Source organism: Pavona decussata, unplaced genomic scaffold (assembly GCF_977016875.1).
Source record: "Pavona decussata unplaced genomic scaffold, jaPavDecu1.1 SCAFFOLD_91, whole genome shotgun sequence".
Taxonomy (NCBI): Eukaryota; Metazoa; Cnidaria; class Anthozoa; order Scleractinia; family Agariciidae; genus Pavona; species Pavona decussata.
Genome location: NW_028145508.1, coordinates 1,247,819 through 1,263,140, shown reverse-complemented (window position 1 = coordinate 1,263,140; position 15,322 = coordinate 1,247,819). Strand labels below are relative to the sequence as shown.

General features: G+C 40.5%; 1 protein-coding gene across 1 annotated transcript; it reads left to right on the top strand.

The window, feature by feature from the left end:
- LOC146474130 (uncharacterized) lies at positions 1 to 1,869 on the top strand. The gene is made up of 2 exons (XM_085117261.1): positions 1 to 426; positions 1,393 to 1,869. The coding sequence occupies exons 1-2, from the start codon at positions 213 to 215 to the stop codon at positions 1,479 to 1,481; spliced, it is 303 nt and encodes a 100-aa protein (XP_084973387.1). The 5' UTR covers positions 1 to 212; the 3' UTR covers positions 1,482 to 1,869.
- Positions 1,870 to 15,322: the final 13,453 nt, after the last annotated feature.

Sequence of the window (15,322 nt, the reverse complement as noted above, 5' to 3'; positions counted from 1 at the left end):
GTCCGCATTTTGATACTCAATATCCAAGTTAAGGAGTGTAGTCCGTTAAAATGGAGTTTAAAACTTAACAGTGATATTTGAACAAAGCCAAAGAGTGGAAAAAGCAGTAATGTATTCACTGGTAAACTAAAACCAGCTGCACTCTAGTAGCCCGCGAGCCATTCAGAACATTTCAATAAGCGCACAGATGTCCGAGCTTATCTAAATGAATAATGAAGTTATGGGTAAGAGAGAACAGGAAAATAGAAAGAGGAAGGCTGCAGCTAAATCTTGCCAGTCTCTCGATACATGGGTCAGTAGAGTACCCCGTCAAGAGCCATCAGACGCTGACAATGACAGTGCATGCAGTCTGCGACGACAGCCCAGCTGAAACCACGACTTCAGATCTATTTCAGTTAAGTACAGTTTTACAGCGAGATATAGAAGGTAAATCACACTTATTTTCGCGATGTCCACCAGTCTTGATCCCATTATTATGCTCTGAGATTTAGTCGCTATTCCTCAATATGAAACAAACTAACATCGCTTAATAAAAAGCCAGTGAGGGAACGCAGAGTAACAATTCGGAGAGGGACTGGGGGAGGGTTAATCTAAAGCAGTGCCTTCTGGAAATCCACAGGCATCACAAACCATCAAAATAGAAGTTTTCGAGACACAAAGAGGGAAAATAAATTTTATGTTTCTCTTGGTCTCTTATCGTCATTTCCTGATGCATGTATCGTCATTTCCTGATGCATGTCAATATTTTATGAAAAGCCGATGTGTACTTTCTTAACAATTCTGCAATTATGTATAAAATTGTAGAGACATTGCAAGCTCCAGTACCTGAAAATACTGATGACAATCTAACGCGGCATCACTTAGAACCAATGATGCAACAAGAAATAAATGACATCGGGAAGTTCTCGACGACCTCTTAGAAATTTGGTTCTTCCGCAAATAAGCTGCCAGTTGGTCAGAAGTATCACTTGACTAAAAGTCATTTTGGGCCACCGATTAACTACAACTTTCCAAAGCGATTTCTTCATTAGTGCCGAAGCCCGGGTGAGGGTTTCAGTCACGATACCACAGTGAGTACTCGTGGATCTCTATAGCCCTTCAGTAGATGGAGTATTCTGTAAACACTGTGCTTTGATGACACCTATGCATTGCAGGGAAGACAAGGGCGCATTCATAAACTGTCATAATATTCAAGAAAAGGCAAAAAGACATGAGCAAATGAAGTACCATCACGACGCAATAATCGCTACCGAATCCTTCCTTAATTCGGTTGAAAACCCAGAGCAAAACGTGAACAACCGAATAGATGACGAAAATCAAGGCTTACAACAACAAATTACACAAATGGGTAAGTGAGAGATAACAGTACATATTGTTTCTTATTTCTTTCAGATACTCCTCAAAATCGAAGGAAGACAGGCCAAATAAAGCAGCCAAAGCTCTTTAGGAGATCATCTTTCCAAATATATATGCGCTCCTAAAGATATGCGCCTGCAATGAGCTGTGAATGCGAAAGAAGTGCGAGTTGTTTAAGGCGGCTGCATACATATGACAGCGCATGCATGGGTCAGGAAAGGCTGTCGTCCCTCGCACTAATGCACGTTCATTATCAAGTTAAAATTGTTTTTGATGAGGTCTAAATCTGTTTGCCACCAAACACCCACGGGAAGTTGGAGCTCGGGACAATTCTGAGGGATTAGTTCCAGAGTATTTTGATGAATGATTTTACATCGTAAAATTAGTCCTCAATAACTTAATTCAAACAATTGTATTCGACAAATGTAATATTCAGTTCCTACCGTGTACTTTGCCGTTACAATTTCTAATGTATTGATACTTTCCTAAATAAACGAATCAGACAATAAAAAATACGTTTTGGTATTTTGGTCCACTTTGGCCTCGTTAGCACCCCCCCCCCCCCCCCCCCCACATAAATCCTGGTTACGGGCCTGTATACGTTGGATCAATTGTTGATCTGATCGGCTTAACAAATACAAATGATAAAAGAAGCAGAGACCGATACGACGTAGAATTACGGTTTAAAGGTTACTATATTTCGGCTGGCCAAACCAGCCTTCTTCAGGTACAATGAAAATTTACATTGGGACATACGCTTATATAGCTGACAAATATTTGCGCAATAGCGGAACTACGTTAAACTAAATTGATTGACAGTATAAAATATGAAGCAAACGAAATAATAGCAACAAGAAATAAAAAATAAAAAATAATAAAAGGAAAAAAGCTAGTAAATTTCTTCGCGAATATTAAGGCCATGTGGAAAAAGTGTTCTGCCTTTTGAGATTAAAAAGGCTTCCCTGGCCTTACGGATTGAGTCTCGGTTAGAGTAGACTTTTTCTATGGGGATTAATTGCATGTCGTTAGCCGTGTGGTTAGGAGCGGCGAGGAAGTGTTCTGCGGGTTTAGATTTAGTGTTAGGGTTATCTATGGTGCGGCGGTGTTCATTAAAGCGGTCTTTTAAGCGTCGTTTAGTATCGGCCATTTTATAGTATCGGCCATCTTGAAGTGAGCGTAAAAAAAGTATTGCCCTCCCCGAGCGTTAGTTGGGCATTTTTTACATTGTCTGTCACGGCTATCGGGCATTACCCTTCTCCGTCCCCCCCCCCCCCTTCCCTCTTCCCCCCCTAGACATTTGACTGTCTCGTGGTTTTTACCACAAAACTGTCGCTTCGTTTCCATTATAAGTTCATCATCAATGACAATACATTCTTGATTAACTACGTCTGGAGAGGACAAAAACGAGATGACAGATCCGATTGAGTCGACCGGTATTACGTCATGAAATTCAATATGGCGACGCCAAGGAGATTTAAGAGAGAAAATAGAAAAATAGGCAATAATCAAATCCTGTTTTGTCCGACAAAGAATTTTGTATTTCTATGTTTTCCAACAAAATTGTAATTAGATTGTATTTTCAACAATTTAACGGCAATTGGTTTCAAGACTGGAGGTTTCCTTCAACAATTAGTCAACTAAATGAGCACAGGAGCTCATCAGCTAGGACCACCTAGGATAGCGGCGAGTTTGCTGGGGTTTGCTTATTGTCGCGGAATCTTTTGCGGACTCCGCATTCGCCGGTTCACAGGTTGAAAAGGGCTCTATCTTTCCTTTTCTGAAGTTTTAATCCAACAATCTGACAATCTCCAATATCCAATCTATCGTCCAGTATCCTCTATTTTCGCGATTCTATTCTATTCTATTCAATTCGTTCTAACTCGATCTAACCGATCTAATCTAATCTAGTTGGCTCGAAGATATTAGCACTTCAGTGCTACACTGTAAATTCGAGGGTAAATAAAGTTTATTGATTGATTGATTGATTGATTGATTGATTGATTGATTGATTGATTGATTGACGTACATGTAATATTAGGGCCTCTTCATATGAGCCCTGTCGACCGGGCTTGCTCGGTTTTCGAGATCTCACCTCGACACTCTTTTCTTTACAAAAATTTCGATGTTCATATGAGAAGGCGGGCTGGCCCGGTTACCGAGATCTTCGTTTTTGCGACAGAGATCTCGGTAACCGAGCTGGAAATTTTTCCGTATGAACACTCCAGCCCGGATACCGGGACGAAACATTTTCAACTGCGCATGGCTTGTAAGGTCGCTGACAAGTCAGAACGCGGTTCCACGGGTATTTTGGGGGCCTTTTGGACATTTTTTATCTCGGTAACCGCGATTAAATTTCCCATATGAACAGAAGACAAAATTCGTCCCGCCTACCGGGCCAGCTCGGTTACCGGGCTTATATGAACAGGCCCGTACTACGCTAAGACTTACTCAGTTTTATTTGCGCAACAAGTGTAGTTACTTTCCCAACAATCACGAGCACAGTAAAATCCCAAGCCTACACTATTGTAATGCTCCCAAATTCAATTCTAATTACTCAATTACACCCGTTTCTTTTCCTAATTGAGCTTAATAGATGTGTGCCGGTTACATCACTGTCATGTATTCACATTACGTGATACATGTATTTCGTGACATTCATTCAAATAAATTTTCTAGTTAATATTTTATCATGCAATATTTAAGTTACGCACGTCAGCTCTTCTTACCCGACACTAATCTCGTACCCCAGGGCGTACCCTGATCTCAGTTGGTTCGGGAATGTCGAAATGTGAGATCTGGTAAAGTTCGATACAACGCTATTTCTGGTTGGTTACCAGAATTAAGAATGCCTCATTCTAATCTACTCTGTGATTGGCTCTTTCCTTCTGTGTTTGGTTTTCGCTCAGCTCGGGGAAGAAACAAAAACACGGAAAAGTTTTCGCTCCGATGAATTAGAAGATTGTTATGCGACGTTTTAATACATACATGCCCTTTGTGTGGGGAGAGAACAGTGAGAAATTGTATTTTCGGAAGACAACAGCGACTTTAGCCGAAAAGAGTTTGCAGTAACGTTCAAACGGCCTTGCCAAATTACACAAGTTTCCAACACGATGGATATAAGCTTGCTTACTTTTGAGGAAAAAATGGAGGTAGGTCATATTTTATTATTATTATTTTTTTTTTTTTGTATTTCTTGACAAAAAATGGATTTTTCTTAAAATGATTATTTATTTAGTAAACGCAAATTAATTTCCCCAAAATACTGAACACGCGGGCCGCATTTGCTAGCATATTTTCACTTCAGTTTTTGTCTTCTGCTAATTAAAAGACTATTTTTCTTCTATAAATTGAACTGGACTTTGAGCAAGTATTATAATATTAGTCCTTTCAGGCCAGTGTGCTTATTCCTTCAAGATCCATACAACATCTCTCATAGGACTTTGGAGAAATTGATAGTGTCCACACAATAATATTATTCATCTGGTGAGATCAATATCCCTTCCACCCCTCAGCTAAGAGAAATGAAAAATGTCTGACTTATGACCACCAAAATAATAGTGATGAAACCTGTACTACAAAAGAGAACACCTTGTCTGAACCGATTAGGTCTCTTTATGTAAGTGTAGTTAGTTTAATTTTATCCCCTCTCCCCCACCTACTGAGTTAAAAAAAATTGCACTTGCTGCCCGATTTGGGGAGCGCGGGATTGCGTGACAGAATTTGTGAGGTGTCACATTATCACAAGCTCCTTTGTATAGCCCTTACTCTTTTTGGGGGTGGCGAATGGTAAATGCGAGACTTTGCGAGACGGCGAGACTAACGTTTTTCTTTGCGATTCCGAGACATTTTGAATTTTTAGATTTCGAGACCGAGAATTCACAGTGTTTTGAGTGCGAGCGCGAGAAGTTCAGAATCTTAAAATTCGAGCCCAAGATTTCTTTGAGAGCTATGAGAATGAGCTAGAATGAGCTTGTACAGTTTTGTAGCTTTTTGTGGAATTCAGACAATTAAGGAGAAGTTAGGATTGACTTTTTCTCGGAAATTAAGTCACTTTAATGAATTTCAATATCAAGTGACGAGAAAACGTCACAATGCGAGACTTTGCGAGACGGCGAGACTAGCGTTGTTCTTTGCGATTCCGAGACATTTTGAATTTTTAGATTTCGAGACCGAGAATTCACAGTGTTTTGAGTGCGAGCGCGAGAAGTTCAGACTCTTAAAATTCGAGCCCAAGATTTCGTTGAGAGCTATGAGAATGAGCTAGAATGAGCTTGTACAGTTTTGTAGCTTTTTGTTGAATTCAGACAATTTAGGAGAAGTTAGGATTGACTTTTTCTCGGAAATTAAACGTTACTTTAATGAATTTCAATATCAAGTGACGAGAAAACGTCACAAAAAATAAAGGGAACCAAGACTTCGAGATCCTTAGCCTTGCAAAAAATCGAGACTCCGAGACACCTTCGTATAAAAAACGAGACTGCGAGACCCGTGAAATTCGACTTAAATTTTGCGAGACCCAGAGTTTTTGAAGGACCATTCGCCACCCCTTCTTTTTTTTCGGTTGACCACCTCGTGGTCAGTGAGTATGTCGAAGAAACGAGCTGCTGAATTTTCCGTTGCTGATTTGAGAGCACAAGTTCGACACGAAGTCAATGTCCAGCGGCTATTTGATCAATTTGTCTCGATCAACTTTGAGAATTTAAGAGGGGACACGAGAACATTGGAGAGCTGGCTTGTGGCAAAATATGGCCTCCAAGTGACATATGAATGCGTGAGGTTTTTGAAGTCTTCTTCACCCTTGCCCTATTCTGCGCGAAAACGTCTATTCGAAAAGTTTAAGCAAACCGTCGTGGATGATTTTGATGCGTTTCATTCTGTGTCAAACGTGTTTTCTGAAGTGCACAGCAAAATAGAAGTTTTATCTCCTCCCACTTCCATGTGCTTGACCTGTGAGAATTCTACTCTCTCTGTAAACAATCAATGTGATGTGGTTGTTTACGGATTGAGTGGATCTTGTACAGCAACCAAGGTCTCCACGCGATGTCAGTCCTGTAGAAAAATTTACAATTACTCCAGATATGGCAATGTAGCGGAAGGTTGGAAGCTCTACAAAGAAGAAAGAGATTTGGTCGAGGCCAGCGACGTGTGTTTCGTCGAACGTCGGATGTTTGAAATGCAGTGTTCGTTAGCGTAAGTTTCCAAGCTAAGTTTGTTATTACTCCCAGGGTTTCGCACACAAGCAGCAAATTTTTTATATCCTTGTACGTTTATCAATGTTTCGCTGTTTATATTTTTATTCACATTTGTTATTCACCTTTCATTTGAAGACAGAAACCGTTTCTACATTGATTGTTTTCCTATAGTAAACGTGAGACATCTTTATCTGACTATCCGCCCGCGAGGTCATAGACTGATTTAGTTAGCCTAAGGAGCACTCCAGTTAGCCTAAATAGCACTTTGGTTAGCTTGATTCTTAACATTTAAATCGAATTTATAGTGCCATATACATCCATTTTAAGTAGTTACAAGTGAAAACGCGCCTTTTAACATGTTAATATAACAATAAAAAAAAAAAAAAAAAAATGAAAAATAATTTGAGCAAAATGCTTCCCCGTCTCTGCTCCCCCCTACCCCCCTCATTGGGGTAGAGTTACTGGGTGCAGAGTCTCTGCAGAGTCCCACCCTCACCGTTCCACCCGCTGAGGGAGCTCCAAAAGCCTGATGATGCTGAAAACATTATCTAAGACGCGACAGCGTCTTTCCCTCCCATGTGGGACACATTTTCTTAGACGTGCACGAGGCACGGCCTCGTTTTGGTGCGAAGCTAATCTCGTAGCCAGATCTCAGTTGGTTCGGGAATGTCGATTAGTGCGAAGCTTGTTTTCGTCCTATAACGTCATGAAATTACTGTTTTCATTCACAACTCTGGCAGAAGTCTTGAACTCGTGGATTTCTTGACATCTTTTAGGTTGATGTCGATTACATCAAGGAATTTCTTGAAAATGTTCGTCTTAAGGCGGGGGTAAACCTGAAAGCCGTTTCCGTGCCGCTTAAAATCGGTTTAATGGAAATATCTCGTTCGCGTTTCAAGCAATCCAAAAACTCTCTACTTATCCCGTAAATCTTTGTTGTTGGGTGTTTAGGGAATTTTTAGGTGAATTTAGGGTATATTTGGGAGGAGATAGTTTTTCTAGAAGGATTGGTAAAATTAAGAGAAATAAGAAATATTGAAGATTTAATGAAGTTTTAAATTAGAATTTGTAGTTAATAATTAATAGACGGATACCAAGTTAGTCCACTAGAAACCTGGGGTGCTCTTGCGTGGAGTATCAACTGTCTGTTGGTGTTTTAAAAATCATTTCCTTTCTTTTATCTCTTTTTCAAACCTCTTAAAATTCCATTCAAATTCACGTTTACCCCCACCTTAAATAGCTCCCCGGCTAGCTTAACGGTTGGGGTTGTTCATGCCTCGCACGTCTGGCTCGCATATTGCAAACACTCCTCACGGCCCGAAAACAAAATGAGTAAAGTCTAAGCAAAAACCGTGGACGATAATCCTGCTGGTATACGTTGGATCAATAGTTGATCTGATCGGCTTAACAAATATAAATGATATTATAAAAGAAGCAGAGACCGATACAACGTAGAATTACGTTTTAAAGGTTACTATATTTCGGCTGGCCAAACCAGCCTTCTTCAGGTACAATGAGATTTGCATTGCGACATACGCTTATATAACAAATATTTGCGCAATAGCGGAACTACGTAAAACTAAAGTGATTGACAGTATAAAATATGAAGCAAATGAAATAACAGTAATAATAACAAAAAATAAAATAAAAAATAATAAAAGTAAAAGAAGCTAATAAATTTCTTCGCGAATATTGAGGCCATGTGGAAGAAGTGTTCTGCCTTTTGTGATTAAAAAGGCTTCCCTGGCCTTAAGGATTGAGTCTCGGTTCGAGTAGACTTTTTCTATGGGGATTAACGGCATGTCGTTAGCGGTGTGGTTAGGAGCGGTGAGGATGTGTTCTGCGGCTGTGGTGGGTTTAGATTTAGTGTTAGGGTTATCTACAGTGCGGCGGTGTTCATTAAAGCGGTCTTTTAAGCGTCGTTAAGTCTCTCCTATGTATTGTAAATTACAGCGATTACATTGGACCATGTAGATTAGATTTTTAGTTTCACAGGTCAGGTTAGATTTGATAGGGCGTGTTTCACCGGTGGAAAAAAAGGTGTAGTTAGTGAGACCATCGGAAATGTATGGGCAAGTGGCGCAATTTTTACCGCAACGATCAGGGAGCCAGAAGGGACTTGTGGGTGGGGATTAGTCGAGTTAGAAGAAAGTTTAGCCGAAACCAGTAGGTCACGTAGGTTAGGAGATCGTCTGAAGGCCACAACAGGTGAATTTGGAAAAACCTTTTTGCAGCGGTCAGACGAGAGCAGTAAATGGTAATGTTTTTTAATGATGTTAGAGATGTGAGGAAGTGATGGGTTAAAAGTCGTTATAAAAGGTACACGTATAGGTTTGTTCATGTCTTTAGTTTGTAAAGCGAGTCTGCGTGGGATGTTGGCGGCACGGTGTATTTGTTTAGTGACAAAGTTTCGTTTGAAGCCTCGTTTGAGTAGGTATGTAGTAAGTTGAGCAGTGCGTATATTAAACGTTTCGTCAGTAGAACAAATACGTCGTAAGCGGAGTGCTAGACTGAAAGGAATAGCGTTTTTTGTATGTAGAGGATGGCAAGATGAATACAGTAGATGTTGGTGTTTGTCTGTAGGTTTCTGAGTGTATAGGTCAGTACTGATGTTACCGTCGTTAGTTAAACAAAGAACAAACAAAGAACGCGACCGAGAATTTAAAGAATTTGATAACACGACAGAAAACGTAACTCGTACCAGCCGAGTACAAAAACGAGACCGAGAGCAATAACTCGTGGCCCGAAGTCTTATCTCTCGGCCCATTGCGACCCCAAAGAGGAAAAAGAATTTGATAATGCTACCGAAACCTTAACTCGGTCCGCCTTACGGCCCGAGTAACAAGCGTTCGAACAGTATCACAAATTTATTACTAAGTGCTAACTGGAGTGCTCTTTAGGCTAACCGGAGTGTTTTTTAGGCTAACCTGAGTGCCTCAAGGTTAGTTTTGTTTAACCACAAATTTGGCAACTAAATCAGTCTATGACCTCGCGGGCCAAGATAGATAAAGATGTCTCACGTTTACTATAGAAAAACAAACAATGTAGAAACGGTTTCTGTCTTCAAATGAAAGTTGAATAACAAATGCTTTCCCCTGATTTTCATTTAAAAATATAAACAGCGAAACATTGAAAACCGTACAAGGATATAAACGTACGCGTGATGCGTAAAGTTACTCTAGATCCCGGGGGGGGGGGGGGGTACTCAACAGATGCTTGGGTAGGGAGGTGCGACCCGGGCGATCAAACCCTGACCCTGTTTAAGACACAATTCTCCGATTTCCCTATCCCGTTTAAGACAGAATTCAAAATTTTCAGGCCCTTTCTAAGACATTTCACCCAAAATCACACCCTGTTTAACACTATAATGAAATAAGAATACACTAGTTTCTTACTGTATTTTAATGCATTGGCAATCACAATCTGTTTAAGCCATTAGGTCATGTAGGGATACCCTGTTTAAGACAGAAAGTGATGAAATAGGTACTCCGTTCAAGACAAAACACCCTGAAAACCATACCCTATCGGGCCGCACGTCCCCGTTAAGGTCACATAAGGGAGTACCCCCTCGGGTCTAGATCATACCGAAAATTACGATCCGTTATTGACCCGGCGTCACATACATATTAGGACCGTACAAATGGTTTCTGTTTCTAAACGAAAGGTGAAAACGTAAGGATTAAAGCCCGGGGATTATAAAAAGCATTCGTATGACAAATGTCGTTTTCCCCTGTATTTCATTCTGACTGCAAGAAATGCAATTCTATCTGGTGGTTACTTATTGCCTCACTATATCTCTGTAGCTATCTATTTGGTAGCCTGCGAGCCATCCCTCTTGGGGGTGGATCCTCTTTCCCCCTGGAATTGGCGATGCTGGAGGTTATCACTGTTAAAAGATTGTAGGCTTTACGCACCCCATAGTCAAATATGGCCCGAGTATAAGCTGGAAACAGCTTCTTGTTTTAAAATATAAAGCAGGGCAAGCTTTGGAAAGTGTCCCTACACAAATAAATTAAAGTTACTGAACCTGCTTTGAACAAGCAATAGAAGATATATATTTCTTCTCAGCAATCAGATGTTGCTGGTATTATTCACAGTAGACACCTCCTTATCCACGCAATGAGATAATTTATGTAAAAAGGATTCATCGCACCGGATAACTTAGATAACAATATTAGATAGTTCAAATGATAACAGTTGTCTTCCTTTTTGTGCATTCGTTATAGACAACACGTTTACTTAAACACACCTGCACTAAAGTTGCCGTTACTGCTGCAGTTTTTTTCTCGTTCAAAAATGCCCGTGATCTTTTTTTTGGCGATGCAATTCTCGGGCTCGTCAGACCCAAAAAACTCCAGTATTTTATATATTATCTACAAGTTTTGATGGGTATGTTTTTGCAAATCCAGCCAGATATTTCCAACCCATTGTATCAGTCTTATATAATGGTTAATTCACAGTTTGCACCGATAAAGGCCTTTGTAGACCTTTTTTTCTTGCCTTACTTATCGGCCTATTGTGGTGAAATAAGCCGCGGTTTACTCTGGGCGCGGCTTACATAAGACGGTACAATTTCTAAGCACGGCTTATCCTGACTGAGGGTTTTGGGCTGTATAAATAGTTCCTTTTGCGTTTTATGTAAGCCGCGGCTAATTTTCTCTCGTATGACCGGCCCTATTGTGGCGGACGCAAATGTTTCCCATTTCGGCCCCTCAGGAAACATTGTTGCGGACGCATGTCTTGCAAATTTTGCTTTGCGAAACAAATGTTTCCCAGTTTAGCCACCTGAGAAACAATCCCAGGGAAAAGAAATTGATATCCAGATCATTGAGCAGAATGTTAATGATCAGCAGTGGAGACGGAATCCCAGGTGAGCGGCCGCAATTAAAGCAGATAGAGGAAGGACAGCCGCCTGCATTGAATATCTCATTTGATGATTTAAATTAGTTGCACATTTAGCACTTAGTTCGGTGTTGACCAACCTCAAGTTAAAATTTGTATTTTGAGCCGGCACTGGTTAACAGTGGCGGTGGAGGGGGGGGGGGGGGGGGGGAAGGGAAGGAGGAGGAAGGAGAGAGGTTTAAGAAGTCGCTTGATGGATCACCTCGTAATATCGCGCGGAAGACGGAACAAATTAACGTATACAGGTATATTGTGTGTTTGTGTGCTCTGGGAATATGGTTGTATTTGCTTTGAACCAACTGCTACCTAAATCGTTGAAGATGGAAACAAAGTAACTATGATGGAAACTGTTCTAGAGAGCGCTAAGGTCTTAGAAGAGGAAGGTAGCATCTTTGTTCCCAGAACCCGATGACCGTATTTGTGAACATTATGGCATAACTCTGGCTATGACAGAGGAGGTTAGCAATGATTTGTCTCCTTCCCCGTTACAGCTAAACCCAGCTTTCCACATCGAGAGCAACCACAGTTTCAGGGGCATCCAACGACAAGTTTCGGCAAAAGTGAAACCCATGAAAAACCCGCAAAGCGTTAAGGGGAATAAGGGAACGAAACGGTAGATCTAATCCGGAGGTCATGGGTTCGATTCCCACCGAGGTGAAAAGATTTTTTCTTTGCCTCGTGCCGGGTTCCCTGATGCCCCTTAAGGCTAACACCCAGCGGGTTTTTCATGAGTTTCAATTAGCACTTTAATTTAAACTTAAGGGTTAATTCTCTGTTCCATCATTTCCGTTAAGAACGTCTCTATTTCGCTCATTTGTTGTTGTTATTGTTGATTGGTTTTACATAATTACAAGGAAACGTAAAACTGCAGGAAGAGTGAAAATGAACCGCCGAAGGGGCGAATTAGACACGATATCGACGACAACAAAGCTACCGGGCATTTTATCATTAGCATACCAAAAAGGAAAGCACTGATTAAATAGGTTTATTTGATATCCAAGTATGTTCCTCTAACTTCAAAGATACATACTTTTGTAATGAAAAGCATTATTTGAAATCGATCGTCTTGGCATAAACAAAGGCAACACCTGACTGATAATTGTAGGATTTTCAGTATAGTAGAGCCCCTGCAAGAAAAAGGAATAAATTAGTATAGCCGGTAATAGCATGATTTGTATTGATATTTGGCATAAATACCACAAGTGATATTTCGAAATTGTTATACGTAATTTCGAATAATAATTATATCGGTGAGGGTAAAAGGAGGAAAGAGTTTGCGGAATGGTATGTGGAATATCGTGCGGAATGGCATAATTATGCGAAATACGATTTACGCGGGAAATAAATTAACTCAAGAGCGCGTCATGTTTTCGCGCCAATTTTTTAAGAGCAGCAGCTTTTTTGATGCTGTGGACTCTTGCTAAATATTAACAACAATTCGAGGATTTGATCGTCTGATTGTTGATTTGGAAGAAGTGAGGGTAAAGAAAGCGATGAAAACTGTTTATTGTTTTCGCATTCAAGGAACTATGAGTAAATCCGTAGTAAATTAAATTTCATGTTCACTTTACTCCATGCGACTTCGGTTGACAAAAATAACGTGGCAGCGTGAAGTCTTCTCAGGACAAAGATTGATCCTTTACCAAGGTTAAATTATAAACCTTTTTTTCTTTTTTTTTTTAAACCCTCGGTAAAAGATCAATTCTCATACCCTGTATGCTCGATGATTCATTTATCATGAGCGGGAAAATGAACAACAATTTGACCAAAATGCATTTGTGATAAGAATAGTTTTACAACCTTTCAAACAACCAGTGTCGATAATTAGACACCATACTTGTCATCTGCTTTTTTGCTCTAGGGCTTTTTCGCTTTTAAGTCTCATTTTAGGTTGGGACGTCTGGCACTGAAAGACCTTAATTAAAGACGGATATGTTTAGTTCGATAACGCGTAACTGAACTATAGCTACCTGAATCGCCGTATTAAATAGCTAGGAAGCTAGCTCAGCAGCTCAACAGTGACTTGCGTACTCGTGGCTCGACGAAAATGTAAGGTGAGAAAAAGTAGAACATATTTTTCCCATGAGTTGTACAAATTGTAACCGTCAAAGAGTCTGATAAAATGACCGAGTTTAAATTTAAAATTTCTCACATAATAGTTTTGGCCTTAGACTGATGTTATTTCTCCAGTCTGGTGTTGCTTTTTGTCTAGGCTACTCGCTGCCACGTTCTTTTTGTCAACTAGAAATTTAATTTATTCTTAGTTCCTTGAATGCGAAACTTCATCGATTTCTTCACTGTCACTTCCTAACCAGCGATCAGACATGTTCTATACCAGGTGTATATTTTCTAATCCTCGATCTATTGTTTGGTTGTTTAATAGTCCGCAACATCGAAAAAACTGCTGCTCTTATGAAATTGGCGCGAAAACAGGATGCGCTCTTCAGTTAATTTATTTCCCGCGTAAATCGTATTTCGCATAATTATGCCATTCCGCACGCCATACCATTCCGCAAACTCTTTCCGTCTTTTACCCTCACCGCTTTACTAGATGTCGTGCGTGTCAAAGATCATTCATTCCTGTGTTATCCTTTGTGAAAGCAAGATCGTGTCGCACCACTGAGAACCGATCATTGTTGAGCCAGTCCCCTTACAACTGTTTCGTCTTTTCGATTTAGGTAATCATTTGGACGTCTGCATGCGTGTTTTATTTTTGGTCAAACAAACCCTTTTTTTTCTTTTAGTGATTATAACGAGTCATTTCCAGGAATACCCAACATCCCACCCTCTTCCCCCCCCCCCCCCCCCCACCAACCCCGAGCTGACCTCAGGCATTAGATCTGTTTGAAAATAAACTGGCAAATGTCCAACGGCCGAGACAAACGAACTAGTCAAATGCCCCACGATGCAGTTAAAAAGAACGTTGATTTCTTCGCTTCTGGGATTGTCATAATAAAAGCTTATTCACACCAAACTCACTCCCAGATAAGTCCCATTTCTCAGTACTTATGCATCAGTCAATTCAAGTAGTGCCCGGCCCATTCCTCCGGGCACGAGGGCCGGGTAATAGTCTTCCCGGCCGGGGTACCACGCCAACCAACTTGAGACGACGACCGTGACACGTGGGAGACGGTAGGCAAGTGTGAACTCGTACGTAATGGGTTTTCTTGGCGAGGGGGACAAATTTTCCTTTGAATTGAAGCTGTCCAGCAAATAGTACTTTTGGAAAATCGACTTAAGATGATCTAGATCTAACGTCCTGTCAAGTTGGGGTAGCCTTTCTTTTTCTTTCTTTTCTTTTTGTTTGTGTGGAAATTGGGACGAGGGCGTAAAAGACGGGCTCGTCCCAGGTCAGAAATTGAAAACCGCACAAAACCAAAGAGACATTTGCTGGGGTGGCCAAGTGGGAGCAGTAATAATAGACCCTATACAAAAATGGCTGACATTTTAATATTCTTTTGTTTGCATTCAAATTAGCTTTACTAACTTCGTTTTGAGTTCAAAAAATCAAAGAATATTTCACCTTGAACGAGGCTAGTGAGGCCAATTCGAACGCAGACAAAAGAATATTAAAATGTTAGCCATTTTGCACAATGTCTATAGCGTCCACCTGTAGCCCCACCCAGGATGCCCCTGGCAGTATGTATATTTAGGAGTCCAATGAACACCACATCAGTTCACATCAAAGAACAAATTCTCCTATCTTGTCGCCATACTTTTCTTATTAAAGTACTGGGGAGAAGTTATTAAAATATTGGGCTCATCTCCGGTGTAATATAATAATTCTTCACAGCTGATGTGAAACAAAACATCCTCAACAATAAACCTAACCCTGACAATAGTCCATAAAACAAAAAAAATCCATTTCCATC

Excerpts from the sequence above, each read along its gene's own strand:
- LOC146474130 (XM_085117261.1), top strand. The coding sequence starts at position 213 with ATGAAGTTATGGGTAAGAGAGAACAGGAAAATAGAAAGAGGAAGGCTG. Across the intron at positions 427-1,392 it reads TTTACAGCGAGATATAGAAG|ATACTCCTCAAAATCGAAGG; the intron begins GTAAATCACACT and ends TATTTCTTTCAG.